The sequence below is a fragment of the Phalacrocorax carbo genome, chromosome 1 (genome assembly GCF_963921805.1).
Source record: "Phalacrocorax carbo chromosome 1, bPhaCar2.1, whole genome shotgun sequence".
Classification (NCBI taxonomy): domain Eukaryota; kingdom Metazoa; phylum Chordata; class Aves; order Suliformes; family Phalacrocoracidae; genus Phalacrocorax; species Phalacrocorax carbo.
In genome coordinates this window covers 74,876,218-74,892,113 of record NC_087513.1, presented here as the reverse complement: position 1 = coordinate 74,892,113, position 15,896 = coordinate 74,876,218, and the positions used below count along the sequence as shown (strand labels likewise).

The window sequence follows — 15,896 nt, the reverse complement described above, 5'->3', positions numbered from 1 at the left end:
ACACAGCTTCCAGCAAAATACTGAAATTGAAGCCATCTAAATTCTCCTAATGGTGCTCACAGGAATTCCTACAGTTAATTTGAATTGCTCCCATCTATTTTTTTCCACCTTTGTGCTAAACCCTTCTTCTGTAGCCCCGATGAGAGAACCGTACATGAATAATATTTCTTAACCATTGCATAAGAGCACAGCCATTTCAGCTTCTGCAAACACTTCATCTTCTAAGTGGGACCACATGCAGTTCCCTCAGGTTGGTGGGGGTGACTGAAAAATATATCCTCGTGTTTGAGGACATCGGCCCATATTTGAGACAAAAAACTGCCAGAGTCAAGCATGTACCAGAGCACCAGCGCTTCACAAGGCAAAGAAAAACACAAAAGACACACATGCTTAAAAACACACTTGAAATTTCACATTACGCTGTGATGGCCATTACCTTAAAGTTAAAAGAATTTGGTAGCTTTTTATTTGTAGATTCATCTGTGAAGAGATCAAACATCAAAAAGGCTTACAGGAACGCAGTGAGCTTTATTTGAAACTAAAGGTCTGACTTTTTGCAATATCTGTTTAAGCAAAGAGCGTATCAGAATGCTCTCAGAAAGCAGATGTGATTTCAGGATAAAGCTTCCTATTTCATTAGATAAGTTCATAATATTCACACATTATACATCCCCTACAAGCATCAGTTTGTCGCTATCATTAAATGTTTTCTTCTATTATCAAGGCAGTGTCCCGTAACAGGACAATCTTTTACAGTCAGAAGGGAATAGCCTGTGATTCAGAAGGCTCCCGCAAGGATTTTACTGGTGTGCAAGACTGTCCCTTCTGTTCTTAAAAAACATGCTCTGTTTTTCAGAACTTAATCCTTCTGTGGTAAAGCCACAGGTGCACAGCACCATCTGAAAATCCGACCACTGTACCATCTGCTTGGAGGGGGAAATTCAGAACACCTGCACTTAAGGAGTTTATAATTCATATTTAGAAAAGAGCAGGAAGCATCTGTAGAGAGCAGTCAAAGCTCAGCTACCTAGAAATAGCTACTGGGAATGCTCCAGTGTGAGTGAACACCCAAATTTACTGCTCACAAGGAATAAAATTATCACCACCATATGCAATACTCTTGTCTAAAAGCCAGACCTTTACTGCTTACTTGCAATATTTCCCCCCTTCCCCAAGATTCATGACAGTTTATCTAAAGTCTAATTTCAGAGTGGTTTTTTTCCTAACAGTGTTAAGTAAATTACTATTCCCCCCCCCACTTCTATTTTTAGGAGAGAAGATACAACAGTCATATAACCCCCCCCACCTAATGTGTTAAGCTTCCATTAGATAAGCGTCTATCTGGCAGGTGCTAGAAAGAGGAGAGACAAAGCAGCTTTACCTCGATCTCCAAGAGAATTAAAGGATCTCTCATTCTGGAGCAGGACCTGTTTCAGCTCCTCAAGTTCTGCATGTTCTTTTGCGTACATGCGCTTCAGGTTTTCCACATGTTGAATCATTACTTCCACAGCCTTGCTGACACGGCTCTCCTAATAGAACAAGTGCGACAGCAGTAGATAAAAGCAGCAGCTCTTTGAGGAACTGCATCATGTTTAGAGTTTAAGACTTCCCACCCGTCCCCCCCCTCCCCAACCATCTACGCTCATCTTGTATCATCACAATGCAACATCCTCTCATTTTTGCCCACCTTTCCAAAGTTTCACTACAACCCCTTTCTCAACACTTGCCCAAGTTACAAGTCTCATTTCTCCAGTGATTACTCTTACTTTAAACTAAATTAGTCTCCATTTTCTCAGCCCTTACAACTCCTCCTCATCTCTTTCTCTGATCTACAGTCTCAGCTGCCACCACGCATTTGCTAGTATTGCCAAGTCATATTTTCATGCTGTTCTTTGGCATTATATACAATTACACATAACATTTGAGCAGGTCTTTGTAAATTTCCGTAGATTTAACTCATTAGCTGCCCTTTCCACAAGGCACAGAATTACCATTAGAGCATCAAGGCTATCGTTACCACGTCGCATTCTTGTGCTCTTAATTGTACACAACGCTCTGATGCAAACTTTTTTCTGGATTTTTTTTTTGTTGTTGTTTGGGGTGGGGTGGTTTTTTTTGTTTTGTATCGGGACCATATTTCTGTTGTATGTTTTTGCACAGCATTAGTGCAACGTAGCTGCTCTCTGTAGTGCCTGGAATTCCTTATAACACCACAAAGAAATCCGAGAAAGACGGGACTAAGCTGTACTGGTCAGCCTGCTTTACACACGCAAGATTCCCAAACCTAGTTCTGGAATCGGAAGCCTAGCAAACCAACAGCTATCCCTTTACATCTAGGAGCTTTTAACTTTGTAGAAAATACATTTACATGGAAATAGTTACCTGATTAATAGCTCCCAACATCTCTGCTCTACTGGCGACTCGGGCTGCATACTGGCTAAGGAACTGCAAGCTTTTCTGCAACTTCTTAATGATCTCCTGCGCTTGGTTATCTTCTTCGCACAAAGGAACTAAAGCCTAAGAGGCATATTGATAAGAAAAACAGTGTGAGCTATTTGTAAAGAAAGAAGGGTGAACCCAGCTGATGACACCGTGGGGCTGTGTTCATGACCACACGGTCAAAAGATCAGCATCCAACATCCTCAGTCAGTGTAACTTGATGCAGACCTCCAGTGGGCAGAGACTTCTGTTTACCTACCATAAAGTCAGCTGAAGACAGAGGCTCTTACCAGATGTTTGTGCAACAGGAAAATTCCCTGCTGCCTGAGCGCACAACACTCAGATGAAGGTTACCCCTCAAATGTTACGTCTCCCATATTTCAAGTGCATCACATAAGAACTTGGTTCAGATTTGCTTATACCATATTACACACACGCATTCCAAGAAGAGCTGTATTAAGAGAGACACTTTCACAACTGTTCATGCCATCCACCCTACCAGCCTTGGCTAATACTAACCTCTAACATCTTTAGGGCATTTGTGATCTCCTTTTTCAAATTTTCTTCAGCCAAGTCTCGGGACCTTTCTTCAAGCCTCACTCTCTTGTCCAAGGTAAACAAGTCACATTTAAAACCTAAAGACAGCCTCAGAAATTCAGCCTGTTGTGGGAGAGGAAAAGACTTCAGAGTAATCCAATTGATGAGGCAGCTTTTAAAGTAGGTTTGGATTCTGACATGGCATTTGGGACTCTACCCCACAAAGCTATAGGAGAGATACAGGAGAGAAAGCAAACACAGCCCACTTCCACAAAGCCGGTCTTCCCATCTGTAGTGATGGGGGAAATAATCTGCAGCCAGAATAGGTGATATCCTGGCAGCACACAGCATGCCATCTGTGCCTTTTCGCAAATCTGTCTTGAATAAGCATGTTCTGCCTGGGAGGAGGTCACCGCCATGCTCCTTCAAGCTTGCAAACAAATGTTTTAGTAGTGACAAATCTTTTGTTAAGTTTTACAGATTGCCACCTTTTCCCATCCCACCCCTTCCAAAATTTCCATTGGGCTTCAAAAAACAGGTTTCAGAAGCCAGCTCATGGAATTACACCAAGTTTAAGCTACTCAGCATCATTCTTTTATGCAGGAAAAGATATTAATCAGGACTCGTCAACAAGATCTTTCTGTTGTCCAAGACACTTCAGGATACAAGCAGTCAAGACTTACCTCCACTTCTTTCTCATTAGGAGAGTCACTGTAGGGTAAGAAAAAGGAATCATGTAACAGACTGAAGCTTTAAATGCATACCGTCAGGTAATCATTGAAAGTCAAAACACTTACGACTCATTTTGCTTTGTTTTATCTCCTTTAATGCCACCTGCAGCGGGTGAACTCCCTGAGAAGAGAGGGAAAAAACACCCCAATGTTCTCAAAGTGAAAACACAGAAAGTCTTTTAAGCTCCAACAGAAGCCACTGTTAAAGATTTCCAGTGTTAAGCTCTTGCTAATAAAAACAGTTTGTGTACCTCAGAGTACATTAGGGTTAGTGTCAGTAAGACAGCACAGCAGTGTCACTTGTACAAAGCCCCAAAAGTTCATCGTTTAGTTGGCTTCAATTGGTGTTTAACTAGTGCAGGAATGGTTAGTTATAGGCTTTGGTTTAAGTCGCCAGCCAATAGGTCCGGGATGTTACATGACTTACATCACTAAAAGTTAGTGAACTCCAAAGACAAAAGGTGAGGTGATTAGAAGAGTAGAAATGTCTAAACACAGTTCAGTAGAAACATCATCCCGCTTGTCTATATCCTATTACTAAGCTCTAGCTAGCAGAGGATGCTGCTTTCAAATCTTTGGGGACAGCAGGCATGCCAGAACTGTTTCAATATTGCAAGTCCTAAGAAATGTTCCCTCCTGTCTAGAGGAGGATGGAGCTGATTAGATCAGTATCTGTAGAAATCAGAGAAGCAGGTTTGGCAGGACAACATTTACTTCTCTCCACTGCTAACCCATTTTGATCTCTAACTGCAGCTACTATTCCTTAAAATAAAAACCTGTCATAATAATTGGTGCGGGGCAGGCAGCTCTCTGCACCTCTTTACACAGGTCTTGACACAAGGGACCAAGATACACACTCCAGTGAGTTACATGAATGTGTTCAGCAAAAACCTCTTACCTTTCTTACTGGGAACTGCAGCTGGTGCTTCCTCACTCTGCTCTTTGTTTTTCTTTTCCTGGCCCACCTCCTAAAGACATATGAGAGAGTAGTTATGGGAAGGGAACAGCCACCACACCACTGGAGGGACCTGTCCCCTCCTGCAGTGTTTTTCTCTGTCACTGCTCAGCCAAACCAGCTCCATGTTTCACTGTCACTGGGGCTCATACCGGGTCTTGCTTTAGAACGTTTTGAAATGGGGTTTTGTGTTCTTCCGTCACAGGGCAGAATTTCTTCTTGGTCAGATCCGCTTCTGGGGAGAAACATTCCCAAAACCAAATGTAACTATAAAAATAAAACCAACCTCCAACACCCAGTGCACTAGCCGCAGACCAACAGGGCTAAAAAAATTGCAGCAAATGCCGGGAGAGGACGTTAAGAAGGAGAGGCAGCAGCAAAGAACAGTACAGAGGAATAAAGAGAGACGTGTGATAATTGTTGGCTTGAAAAATATCCCAGTAAGAGGTGTTACATGTCTACAAGTGAGACTATTACTCCTGGTTGTAGTTGCTGTAGTTGAAGTTGCGAGAGTTTCAGTAATATTCCCTTGGATAAGTGAATTTCATTATTTTGCTACCAGCACAGGGGATTTTTAGTTTGTATGACTGCTGTTTAAAGAGACAGTTTATAATTAATTTTTATTTGGAATTCTATAAGCACAGTAATGCATTAAAAAAAATCCCATGTGCAAACTAACAGGGGAAGTGATGAGTATTTGTAATTCTTTTCTTTGACATTACAGAATGCCAGATGAAGCCAATAAATAGATGTTACTTCAGCTGCCATTACAGAGGTGCTTGAGCACAATCAGATCATGAATCACCACAGAATCACCGGTTGGAAGGGATCTCAGGCATGCCTTTGTGGTATTTCAGACGTCCATAGCTTAAAACATAGTCTGACACTTGGACTGTCCTTTGTACCCAAAAACTGAACTAGGAGATGCTGAAAGAACCAACAAAATAACTCGTTCCCAGAAGATGAACCAACAAGTTCAGGAACTGATAATGAAAGTTTATATTCATTTCAACCGGCAAGTGCTGCAATTTAGAAAAGTTTTAGAAAGTATTTAAGAAACTGAAGAAAGTCTGAAAGTCACACTAATTTCTTGTGTAACAGTAACTCTGGTAGCTATTTATACCTTTTAGAATATCTAGAATTTTTCTTCTTTTCTGTGTATGTAGTCATACACATACACCCGCACAGATGCGGGCCAAAGAAGTGACACAGGGAAGGAAAAAAAAATAAAAACAACCAAAAACACTCCCCCCACCTGTCCCCTTCAGGTTTGAAGTACTTTCTCTTTTCATCCTTCACCTCTGCTTAGCACTCCCTTTTGTCCCTGCTGATGTTTGCAGCAGCCCTACATATCTGACCTGGCTCTCAAGCACCTTTAGAAGACATTGTGTGATACTAGCAAAAACCACAAGTGGAGATTCATCATATCTCCGTTCTAACACTAGAAACACTTTCTAGTCAGAGATGTACAACAGGCAGCAGGATTCTCAGACTTTAAAGGTATTTGGACTCTTTCTGATGTGTTTTGCATATCTGTTTCCTCCTTGCCAAAGGCACCTAGACCACATATGAAAATTAACAGTAGAGGCAAATTAGTAGAAAAAAAAGGTTTAAGTGAACAGACTGAATTAGATTTCAGGAAGGTAGTACTAAAGAAAGAAACAAAACCAAACAAGAAACGATGACAAAAAGTCTTATATTTAGGTAAAGGTTAAAAAATGGTTACAAACAAGCATGCACATGTATTCTGTGCTGCTTATTCAGATCAGGTTTTTTAAAAATAGCTTAAATACACTGTGTACGCATACGCCGGTTTTGTTTTGCTTTTAGTTTTTAAGAGGAAGAAGCACCAACAATGCGGTAAGAATAATTATTCTGGGTGTTGGTGGCTATAGCAAGAGACGGCACCATACACAAAGGCCTCTATCCTCACGTCTCCTCTTGACCCATCCCAGCTTCTCTTGCGCTGAGCATCAGTTTTCATTCTTTCAGTCTAGCTGTGCCACTAAACATTTTAAAACCATGAGAACATTCTCTCTGCTCCCAAAGTCACCTGGGGTTTAGTACCCACCCAACATTTTGCCAGCTGACCAGAGGTTAAGATTTCATTAAGTTACTTCATGTTTACTTCTTGCAGTGCCGCAGGCTACCAGCCACCTGCAAGTAGGTAAACCTTTATTCCTGCTCAGAGTTTCAGGGAGGGTAGAGAGCACTTGCAGGCAAAAGGGTGCTCAACAACAGAAAGTCACAAGTTGTCATTAAGTTATTGTTCTTACTCAGCTTCCTCACTTCAAAGGTGTGCTGGAAGCAAGCTGTTTCCTCACTGCATGAGTGCCAGCGTGCTGCGGCAGTTACTGTACCTGACACAGGACCAGCCGGATCCTTATCGTTGTTTTTCTCCTTTGCTACAGAAGTTGGCACATCTTCCTCTTTTTCATGTGAGCGCTTGGGTGATTTTTCGTCCATAACAAGGCAGCCTACAGATCCAGGCAACAGAAGACAGAGCTCTTACTGTTCAACAAAGGCGCAGACTTGAGCATATCTATTTCAAAGCCTCTCAGTGCAAAAACTTCACACATCTGTGCCCCAGATTAAGAGCTTACCCGTTACTGGTGCAGTGCTTTCCAAAGAGGAGGTAAGAACTTCTTGGGGTGAAGTTAAGTGATCACTGCCAAAATAAAATTCTTTCAGATACTTATCCATATTATACAATCTTGATAAAGGCTTTTAAAAGCTTGTACAAAGCCTGACCTGGATGGGATCAGACTGGCTGGTAGTGTTGGCTCTGCACAGTCAATCTTAATGGAAAGAGAAAAGAGTTAGTATCAGGGGAAAGGTTGCCGTGTGAACAGCAAATTTGTATGTCAGTTTTAATAGTTCCCCCAGCTGTTCCTAAATTATTTCAGAGTGAAGAACTAGATGGTAACTGCATACAGATTCATCCGCTAGTCTAAAGCCACCCATACACACAGTATGTAGCTTAGCATGTTATCATTATTAGGAGTGATAACTATGTTTCTGCAGCAATCTTATCTCAGGAATATCATACTTAGAGATGTAGTTTGGTTCCTGACTTCACGTTTTGCTTCTAACGCACATTTTTGAAATGAGCAACATACATGTTACCACGCCACTGTTCTACCTTAATGCTGTACATCAAGATATATCCATTTTCAAGGTCTTGACCTCAAACCCCACAAGTGAGGTGCACAGGGCTTCACTCAGCTATAGATGTCAGACCCACTTAGGTAAAAAAAAAAAATGCATTACTAGTTACAGCTGGACCGAGCAGATAATTCAGAACACAAAACTTTCATGTTGCATTGTACATTTTAGTGTGTATCTTTGAATGATGCTGGTTTTCAATATTATATATAACAGTTACTTAGCCAGTTCAAAAGGCTTTGGGCCTCCTCCGTTGTATGCAAACAGCAGAGAGGAATTCAGCAGTTAAAGGCTGGTACGTAGTTTTGCTCATGTTCCTCTAGCCGCTACAGTGCGGTTCTGGACCCGAGTCTCATCACATCACAGACAAAAACAACATCCTCTTAAGTCTTTTAATGCAACAAGGGAGATACCGAATGAGAAATATCCCTCTCCCTAATTTCACCCTGGATAACTCCAGCTTGCTTACTCAATTGATAAGTTGATCTCTTTATGGGTGAAAATACAGGGTGAAACAGAGGTTTTAAGGGTTAAGTCAGTAACGACTTGGGATGAACTCCACCCACTCCAAGAGGAGTGCTGAATAGAAAAAAAAAATCCCAAACCCATCTCCAAGCAGAGAAGCTATGAGGCTAGCCAGCTTTGGGTGTCTCCCTACATATCAAGTGCCCAAGAACACTATTGAAGTGGGGGAGACACAACAGAAAAAAAAAAACATCAGTGAGTGATCTATGTTCTGGTACCTTCCTTTCCCCCCCAGTTGTCCCCAGAAGACCCAGGAAACACAGCAAAGTTGAAAAGGAGGTGACCAAGACCCCCCAGTCACTTCTGAGAGCAACCGACTGCTTCCAGCATCAGTAAGTGCCTTCTCTCTCTCCCTCTCCTTTCCAATCCTCCACCCATCAGAGCCAGACTGCATTCACAGAGCCTTGCCCCAGCCAACCAAATGTTTCCTCTAATGCAAATCCAGACTATTTTTATTCTTATTTGAATTCTCTATTAAGCTTAAGGAAGTAGAGCATTGCATTTGCCTTGTTCAGGCCATTAGGTCGACAGGACTATTGGAGAAAGGTGAAGATGAATAGCATGTTGGAATGAAAACAAAAGAAGTCTAAAAGGCTTTAAAACAAATGCTCACACACCCCAACACACCACCCAAACAAAAAAGCCTTGCATCACCTGGAACTGACTAAAGCAATACGTTATTCTACATGCCCTATCCCTCCCCAGGTAACCACATGGTCAGTGGTTTCTGTGTGCACTGAAGGAAAAGCCTCTGTTCAGTTTTTAAAACCTCAGACTAGCTATTTAGGACTCTGTGAGCTCCCATGGATTGCACAGGGTACACTTAAAGAGAAGAAGAAAACAAACATCCCACACACTATATTTCCTAATAAAAATCTCTTTCCACAGAGCATTAGAGAATGGTGGTTCTTCCTAATAAAAGGATTGTGTCAAAGATAATCCTGCAGTACAATCCTAATTACTTTTTTCCCCCTCCATCCCTTCGATGAGCACAACAATCCAAGGATCGTCTATCACAGCAGACAAGTTCTGACCACAGTCTTGTATAACTCCTCCCAAACAAGCACTAACATTTGGAAGGCCTGTCATCTGGGTTTTGGACTGTGATACAACTTACAGTTTATAAATCAAGTATAAGAAAACCCCAAGCTTCATCTGGTTCTCACAAGAGCTCCTTTATTGAATAGCCCCTAAAATCCTACAGTGACAATGCTTTGACAAAATAATTTGAGTTACTTACATGCTGGAGGGCTCCGTCTGCTCAAACATCTGCAACCACAGTGTAATAAAAAAAATAAAAAACCCCAACAAACTAGGGAGACTTTTCCTGTTAAACAAGGATATCCAAATTTTGCTGCACATCACAGCAGATAGAACAGATACTGGACACAGCCTGTTTGCCTTTTCTCTGGAGCAAGCTTTAACATTTTAATTTTCCCCCTCTAGAATATTCACATGGAAAGTTTATATAAAAAGGCAAAAATGGAAAGTGACATTTCTGAGCCCAGCTGGAATTGCAGAGAGCTCCAGAGCGATGAAGCACAGGCATTTCAAACAACTTTGCAAGGCTGTGACTTTCCAGAAGGACTGGATAAAGCAAGAGCCCTTGAGATCATCCTCTTTAAGGTAGCTTATGTAGAAGCAGCACAAGCTAGGAGTTCCTTACCTGTTCTACCCCAGCCAAGCAGTCTGCTGAAACCACAGGCAGTCCCCATCACTCTTTTCACCCTCACTACACTTTCTGCAGCAACCAGACCACTGCTGCGCTTGCAGGTACCACACGCCAGCTAGGGAATGTCTGAGGTTGCCTGTTGTTAGCCTTGCAAACGTTATTTCCAGGTTCATAGAAACCACTGACCAGTATTCTACCATCATCACCACCAACACCAATACTGGAATTTGTAAAGCCAATTCGAAGCCCTGTGCGGCAGGGCTGAGGTCTGGATTTCAATAGTGAGTTTTGTGGCACTGAGCACAAAGCACAGCTAGGTTTGCCGAGCTGCAGCTCATCTTGCTGTTGCCATGAGAAAACCAACTGACAGCTCGAGATGTAGATGCAGGATTCAAGACAGCAGTAGAGGCATATCTGGGCACATCAGCTGAAAGAAAGTTTTCATATAGCAAAGATATCATTTTTCAGCTGTTACATGGTAGCCATGGGAGAAAGCGCAGAGAAAGCCAGCATTCACAACTAAAACATCCTGTGGCTTCTTGCAGGTGGATAACAGCAGCAAAAAAAAAAAAAAAATCACTCACTTCCCTAGCAGAACTGAGTATTACTGCAGAAACAGCACTGTCTCAAGCCTCGAAACCATGTTTAAAATGCTCCCCAGCATGACCCAGATGCATGTGAACATCAAGACATTTGGGTCTATAGCTACAGCATTCCAGAAGCATGCCCAAATAGAAGGGACTACCTTACACAGAACAAGATGTCACAGCACCCTGCTGACTGATGCCAGCTCCGTTCGCCGTGGAGCAGTGCTGATTTTTAGCTGCTCAGTCTGGATCTGGGTCTGTGTAAGGCACTAAATGCTTGAACCCATTCAAAACCACATTGCAGGCACCAGAGAGCACTCACCTCTGCGAGCGAAGAGTCCATCATTGTAATGGAAACAGGAAGGTCTGCATCAGTATAGTTACCAGCAGAGCATATTTTCCACCTGGCAATACACATTTTATTTGCATATTGCCTGAACAACAGAGAGATATAGTGGCCATTTTCCTTAAGCATATAACAACTGAAGTCAGCATTATCTCTATAGTCAGACAGCTGGTGTCTCAGAGAAAGACAAATTCATCACTAACATCAACCCGTCCTCCCCCAAATAGCAAGAACCACCACCAGTCCTCCCAGCCTCCTCCACACCGCACAGCTCTGCGGAAAGCCAGTGGCAAAAGCTTCAAGATCTGCCGAGTCTTTTGCTGCAGACTGCCTGCCTCTGCATCTTCGGGAACATCCTTATCTTTTAAAATATTCACTGACAATAGTTAGCTAGCTTTCATAATCTCAAGTAGTTCAATCTCTATTTTAAAGATCTAGGGAGGCAGCTCAATAAGCAAAGACCTCAGAACTCCTGCTCTAAATTCTACCCAAAAAAGAGTGACTGCTCAAAGCCAATAGGATTTGGCTCCTAAATGGGAAGTGTCAGTTGCGAGTTAAATACTGAAAACATACACAAGAATGCCTACATCGTGCCTCAGTTCTCCAGCGTGAAATGGAAACACCGTCACTGTATTTGGCTGGTGGTCATACCAACAGTTTCAGTAAAAAGTTTTAATATTACTTTTGTGAATCGAAGCAAAGTGTTAACCCGTAACACCATTAGCTGACCACTGGGCACCCAGTATTTCCTATAAGATATTCCCTCCTGTTGAACTCAACATGTGCTGAGGGTACAACTTTCCCTTGGAACTTGCTAGATCGCACGGACTCTTCCAGCCTTTGCCCCAAAGAGGTTATTCTGCTGTCTTACTTGCACCTCACCGACGTCACATCTGAAGCATATGCATCTCCCAGGTTGCGGCTTTCAAACATGCAGCTGCCAGAGCTCTGTCTACAACGCTGATCCCAGCCGTGCACAGGACAGTTATTTGGGCAGGAGGTTTCCAAGGTCAGAGCATCTGTTAAGAGACAAGCATGAAGAGTGGTGGTCATTGGCAAAGTTGGATTTAGTCACATATCAATTTTTTACTAAGTCTAGATTAATCAAGAAGCAGATCAACCAAATACAGATTTATAGTAAGGCAGCTTCCATCTTGGTACGAGTGGGTTAGGTTATGTGGCCTTAACATATTTTGTAGATGGAGAGTCTGCAGCACCTGGGGATGGGGTTTTCCATCAGCCACATTATAGAAACTTCCACATAGGACAGCTTCGTTGGAGTGGATTATTTTATGTGGCAGAGGGGGCTGGGAAATAGATCCTTTTTTTGTATCAATACTTGATTGGTGCAAGCTGAGAATGCCTGCCTTATTTGTGGCTGGATTGTGATATTACACCAAGTTGCAAGAACACTCTGAGTCAGCCCACTGAAACAGCCCTTTCAGAGCAGCAGAGTGGTCTTATAAGGAGCGAGTGCAGTCAAGCAAGATCTTCTTCCATTTCTCCCAGTATGGCATAGAACTACATTCGAGCATTTTATAGTTTGCATGAGAAGAGACTGTGGTGTACCAGCTTACTGCTGGAAGCAACACTTTGTCTATAAAAGCCCAAACACGCTCTGCAGTTCTGTGGCCCTGCAATGCGTAGATGTCAGGAGTTGTTTTAAATACTCGTAAGGCTCAAGAGTTGCAGGGAAGTATGAACACCTTATGAATGCAGGAGAAATCAACAAATACACTTATTTGATTCTCAGTAGCTACATTACCCGTCCAAGTTTTTAAAGCAGGTCTGACCTCAGCTCAGTAGCAAAATAGCAGGACATGGCTTGCTATCTGAGTGTGCGCCAGTTAACAGGGTGAATGGGAAGAATACAACTCAAGCAATCTCGATCCAGACTGGAAAGCGTCTTGTCAGGAATACACTTGGATATATGATTTATAACAACAGTTCCTTAAGCTTTTGGGGACTCCCGTTAGGCTGACAGGCAGCCACCTTTTCAGGCCTTTAATTGCAAGCATTATAAACATGGTTCAGCCTCCTGGATTACATGCAAAAATAGACTAAAGCCAACAATAGATTTTTCTACAACTTACCAGTACGTTTAGCACCAGTGATACTGTTCTGTACCATCTATCAACTCCTCTGACATTTCAGGAGAGAGACGGAAAAATGGCCAACAGCACCAGGTCTTACCTAGAAGAGACGCACTATGCTGGTATGAAATATCCAAGGGCAGTGTCCTGGGAACTTCTGAGCACAAGGCGGGTCCTTTGCTCCACAGTTTAGAGCAATGGAGCTGCTAATAGAAAAAAAAAAAAATAGCAAGTGCTGCTGTTGTTCAGTCACGCTGAATACATTAATGCCACCAACTCTCCCCCCCCCCACGCAGTTGCATCTGCATAATGTAATACTAACAGTTATACAAATACCTCATCTGTTACTTTTTTGTCTACAAAAATCTCACATCCTTAATGGACAGAACAGATACAGGAAGAAGTAGAATTATTCAGTTTTACATTTGGAACAGACACATTGGTTTAAGCTAGGTCTGGAACTAGATACTACAAAACCAGGCAAGAAGAACAGGACAGGACAACAACAACAAAATAAAACCAAAAACCCGAGAAACCAACAAAACCTTGTTAAAGAAACAAAACCCTAAAATAAAACCCTCCAGCCAAGCCAAGCAGACAGGCTGAGGAGGAGAACGTTCTTCCTGTGTCCAGCACCTGCTACACAGGTCAGCTTTCCCTAAGCAGGAGCTTGGCCGCATGGAGACAAAGCGCTGCCCCCCACATCCCTTGCCCCTGAATGCACACCACTTGCTTGCTGTTTACTGCTGAAGAGGTGACATCTGAAGATGGCTAGAGGAAACTTCTGAAGCAACAATTACGCAGCTCCTTTTGACATAATGTTGCTTAAGAGATGAAAAACGGCAAAGAAATCGGAAGATGCAGCCCCATCTTCAGCTTCTGATCCTTCTCAAAATGCAATTTATCAGACACCTGTGTTTTATCACAGTGACTTCAGAAGTAACAGGAAACTGGTTTTACAATAAGGTTTTGAATATACTTTTGTATGTGTGTATACATGGACATGCATATATCCATAAATATGTATCTCCAATTATTTTTATTGGATGTTTACCTTGGCAAAGTTTCTCACAAGGGAAGTTATTTATTTCCTTCAGGTCGCCAAAAAAAACAAACCACAAAAACAAAACAAAACTAGTGTCATATTTTAACAGGCTTAGCAATGGTCATAGCAAACACACTTACCTTCCCTTTTACCGGCTCAGCTGATGTGGGCAGCAGACTGTAGTCAGATTCTAATTCTGCACAGCACTGTTGCAATACAGAAATAGTTTAAGGCAGGCAGATGTAGAAGGAAAAAATAAAAAAGGTAAAAGAAGAGATAGAACACTACTACTGATAATGAAGAAATTGAATTTTATCTTTCTAATTAAGCCATTTCCAGCTATCATGAGAACTATGCAATTGTTTCCCCTTGCGACTTTCAGCCTTTAATTCTGCAGACCTTTATGCACAAATACAAGTTTTATTTATGTGCAGCTTGTCCACAGTTTTGATTCTGCTCCTCTGATGCCCCTGTTACAACCTAGAATACTTTTTAGGAACTTCTGTTTGTCTTTATAGATACCTCGTTATTCTATGTTAAATCCAGAACATTCAGACCCTGAGCTATAGAGCTCCTTACTAGAGCTTGTTGGGAAAAAACGTCTTCCCACAACATCTCCCCCTCCACCCCCTTCCAAACTTGGAGAAAGTATTTTTATGCAAAGCAAAGCACTCCAGAGTTATATAATTTCCAACATATTTCCACAGAGGGGCACAAAGGTAATAACTGTTTCACTGCCTATTCCAATGCCTGGATACTGAGAAAAATTTTAAACTTTTGTTTTCAAGACTACAGAAGAGAGCGTTGGCCGGGGGGGGACAAATCACACCAAGGCATCAGGGGAAGCTGCCCTCAGCCCCATTTGATATGATCACCAACAACTGTTTACAGTGAAGACCAACACCACACCTGGAAGTTCTAGTCCATTTTTCTCCAAAAGGCTGAAGGAGGAAAGCGATAATGCGCAGATCAGTACACACAGTTTACTGCCTCCACAGTTATGCACATGTTAGAAAAGAAGAAAGCAGATGCTGCCAAATTACATGCAGTTCATCTCAGCTGTAGATGCCCTTCCACCAGAGCACCACCTGTGCAAGCCTACCATTTCTTGTCCCCCCAGACAAACATCGTACCTGACACAGCAATTCACAGAGTCGCCTTTGAAGCAGTTCCCATCGAAGTGTATTAACAGTTGCTATGAAGAGACATTTGTAAGTCTTACAGGGTTCCTTATAATTTGATAACAAGCCATCTACTGCTGACTACTGCCTATCACAAACCCATTGCCCTTCGCTTTAGTCTAGTTATACCCACATTGTTTTTTTCCACAGGAAAGAATTTTAAAAGTGCAATTTGTTTTCAGGTTCCAGAAAACACTGGGCATATTTTCTTCCCTGTGATTACATTTCCCCTTGCCATAAAGAGGGGGGAATGCTACCCCTCATCATCAGCGTTAAGGTGCCACAGTTCTCTGTGGAAATGGAGACTCCGTTACAACTTATTGGAAGAGAAGCATTTGTCCTTCCAATCTGACACCACGTACAGAAGTTTTAAAGTCAGTGGGCCTTACATTACACTTAGAAACATTCGTTGTTCAAGTTTGGTAATGCCAGGATTTGCCTCTGGTGACTTCTACCTTGATATAAGTCTATTATAGCTTTTACACTGCAGCTTACAATGTGTGTGTGGGGGGGGGCGGGAATGGAGATTTCATTAATGCCATCACATCAATGCCCAAGGAAAAATTGAAGGCAGCTCTCAGTAGCTCATTCAGCTTTTTCACTAGACGAAGGCTGTAGGA

At 42.2% G+C, this 15,896-nt stretch overlaps 1 protein-coding gene across 2 annotated transcripts in view; it reads right to left on the bottom strand.

Annotated features, from left to right (window-relative positions):
- IRAG2 (inositol 1,4,5-triphosphate receptor associated 2) overlaps nucleotides 1-15,896 on the bottom strand; it is a 39,406-nt gene that overhangs the window by 2,975 nt on the left and 20,535 nt on the right. Inside the window, exons 19-34 of one of the 2 annotated variants that reach the window (XM_064460160.1) lie at nucleotides 15,229-15,290; nucleotides 14,236-14,301; nucleotides 13,151-13,256; nucleotides 11,829-11,976; nucleotides 10,934-11,015; nucleotides 7,414-7,460; nucleotides 7,266-7,330; nucleotides 7,023-7,139; nucleotides 4,815-4,897; nucleotides 4,606-4,675; nucleotides 3,774-3,828; nucleotides 3,660-3,687; nucleotides 2,959-3,099; nucleotides 2,383-2,517; nucleotides 1,382-1,529; nucleotides 437-480 (exon numbers count right to left, since the gene is read on the bottom strand). In XM_064460160.1, coding sequence (XP_064316230.1) covers nucleotides 437-480; nucleotides 1,382-1,529; nucleotides 2,383-2,517; nucleotides 2,959-3,099; nucleotides 3,660-3,687; nucleotides 3,774-3,828; nucleotides 4,606-4,675; nucleotides 4,815-4,897; nucleotides 7,023-7,139; nucleotides 7,266-7,330; nucleotides 7,414-7,460; nucleotides 10,934-11,015; nucleotides 11,829-11,976; nucleotides 13,151-13,256; nucleotides 14,236-14,301; nucleotides 15,229-15,290 — 1,397 coding nt within the window. The remainder of the gene's footprint in view (nucleotides 1-436; nucleotides 481-1,381; nucleotides 1,530-2,382; nucleotides 2,518-2,958; nucleotides 3,100-3,659; nucleotides 3,688-3,773; nucleotides 3,829-4,605; nucleotides 4,676-4,814; nucleotides 4,898-7,022; nucleotides 7,140-7,265; nucleotides 7,331-7,413; nucleotides 7,461-10,933; nucleotides 11,016-11,828; nucleotides 11,977-13,150; nucleotides 13,257-14,235; nucleotides 14,302-15,228; nucleotides 15,291-15,896) is intronic. The other variant, XM_064460169.1, reaches the window with a different exon arrangement.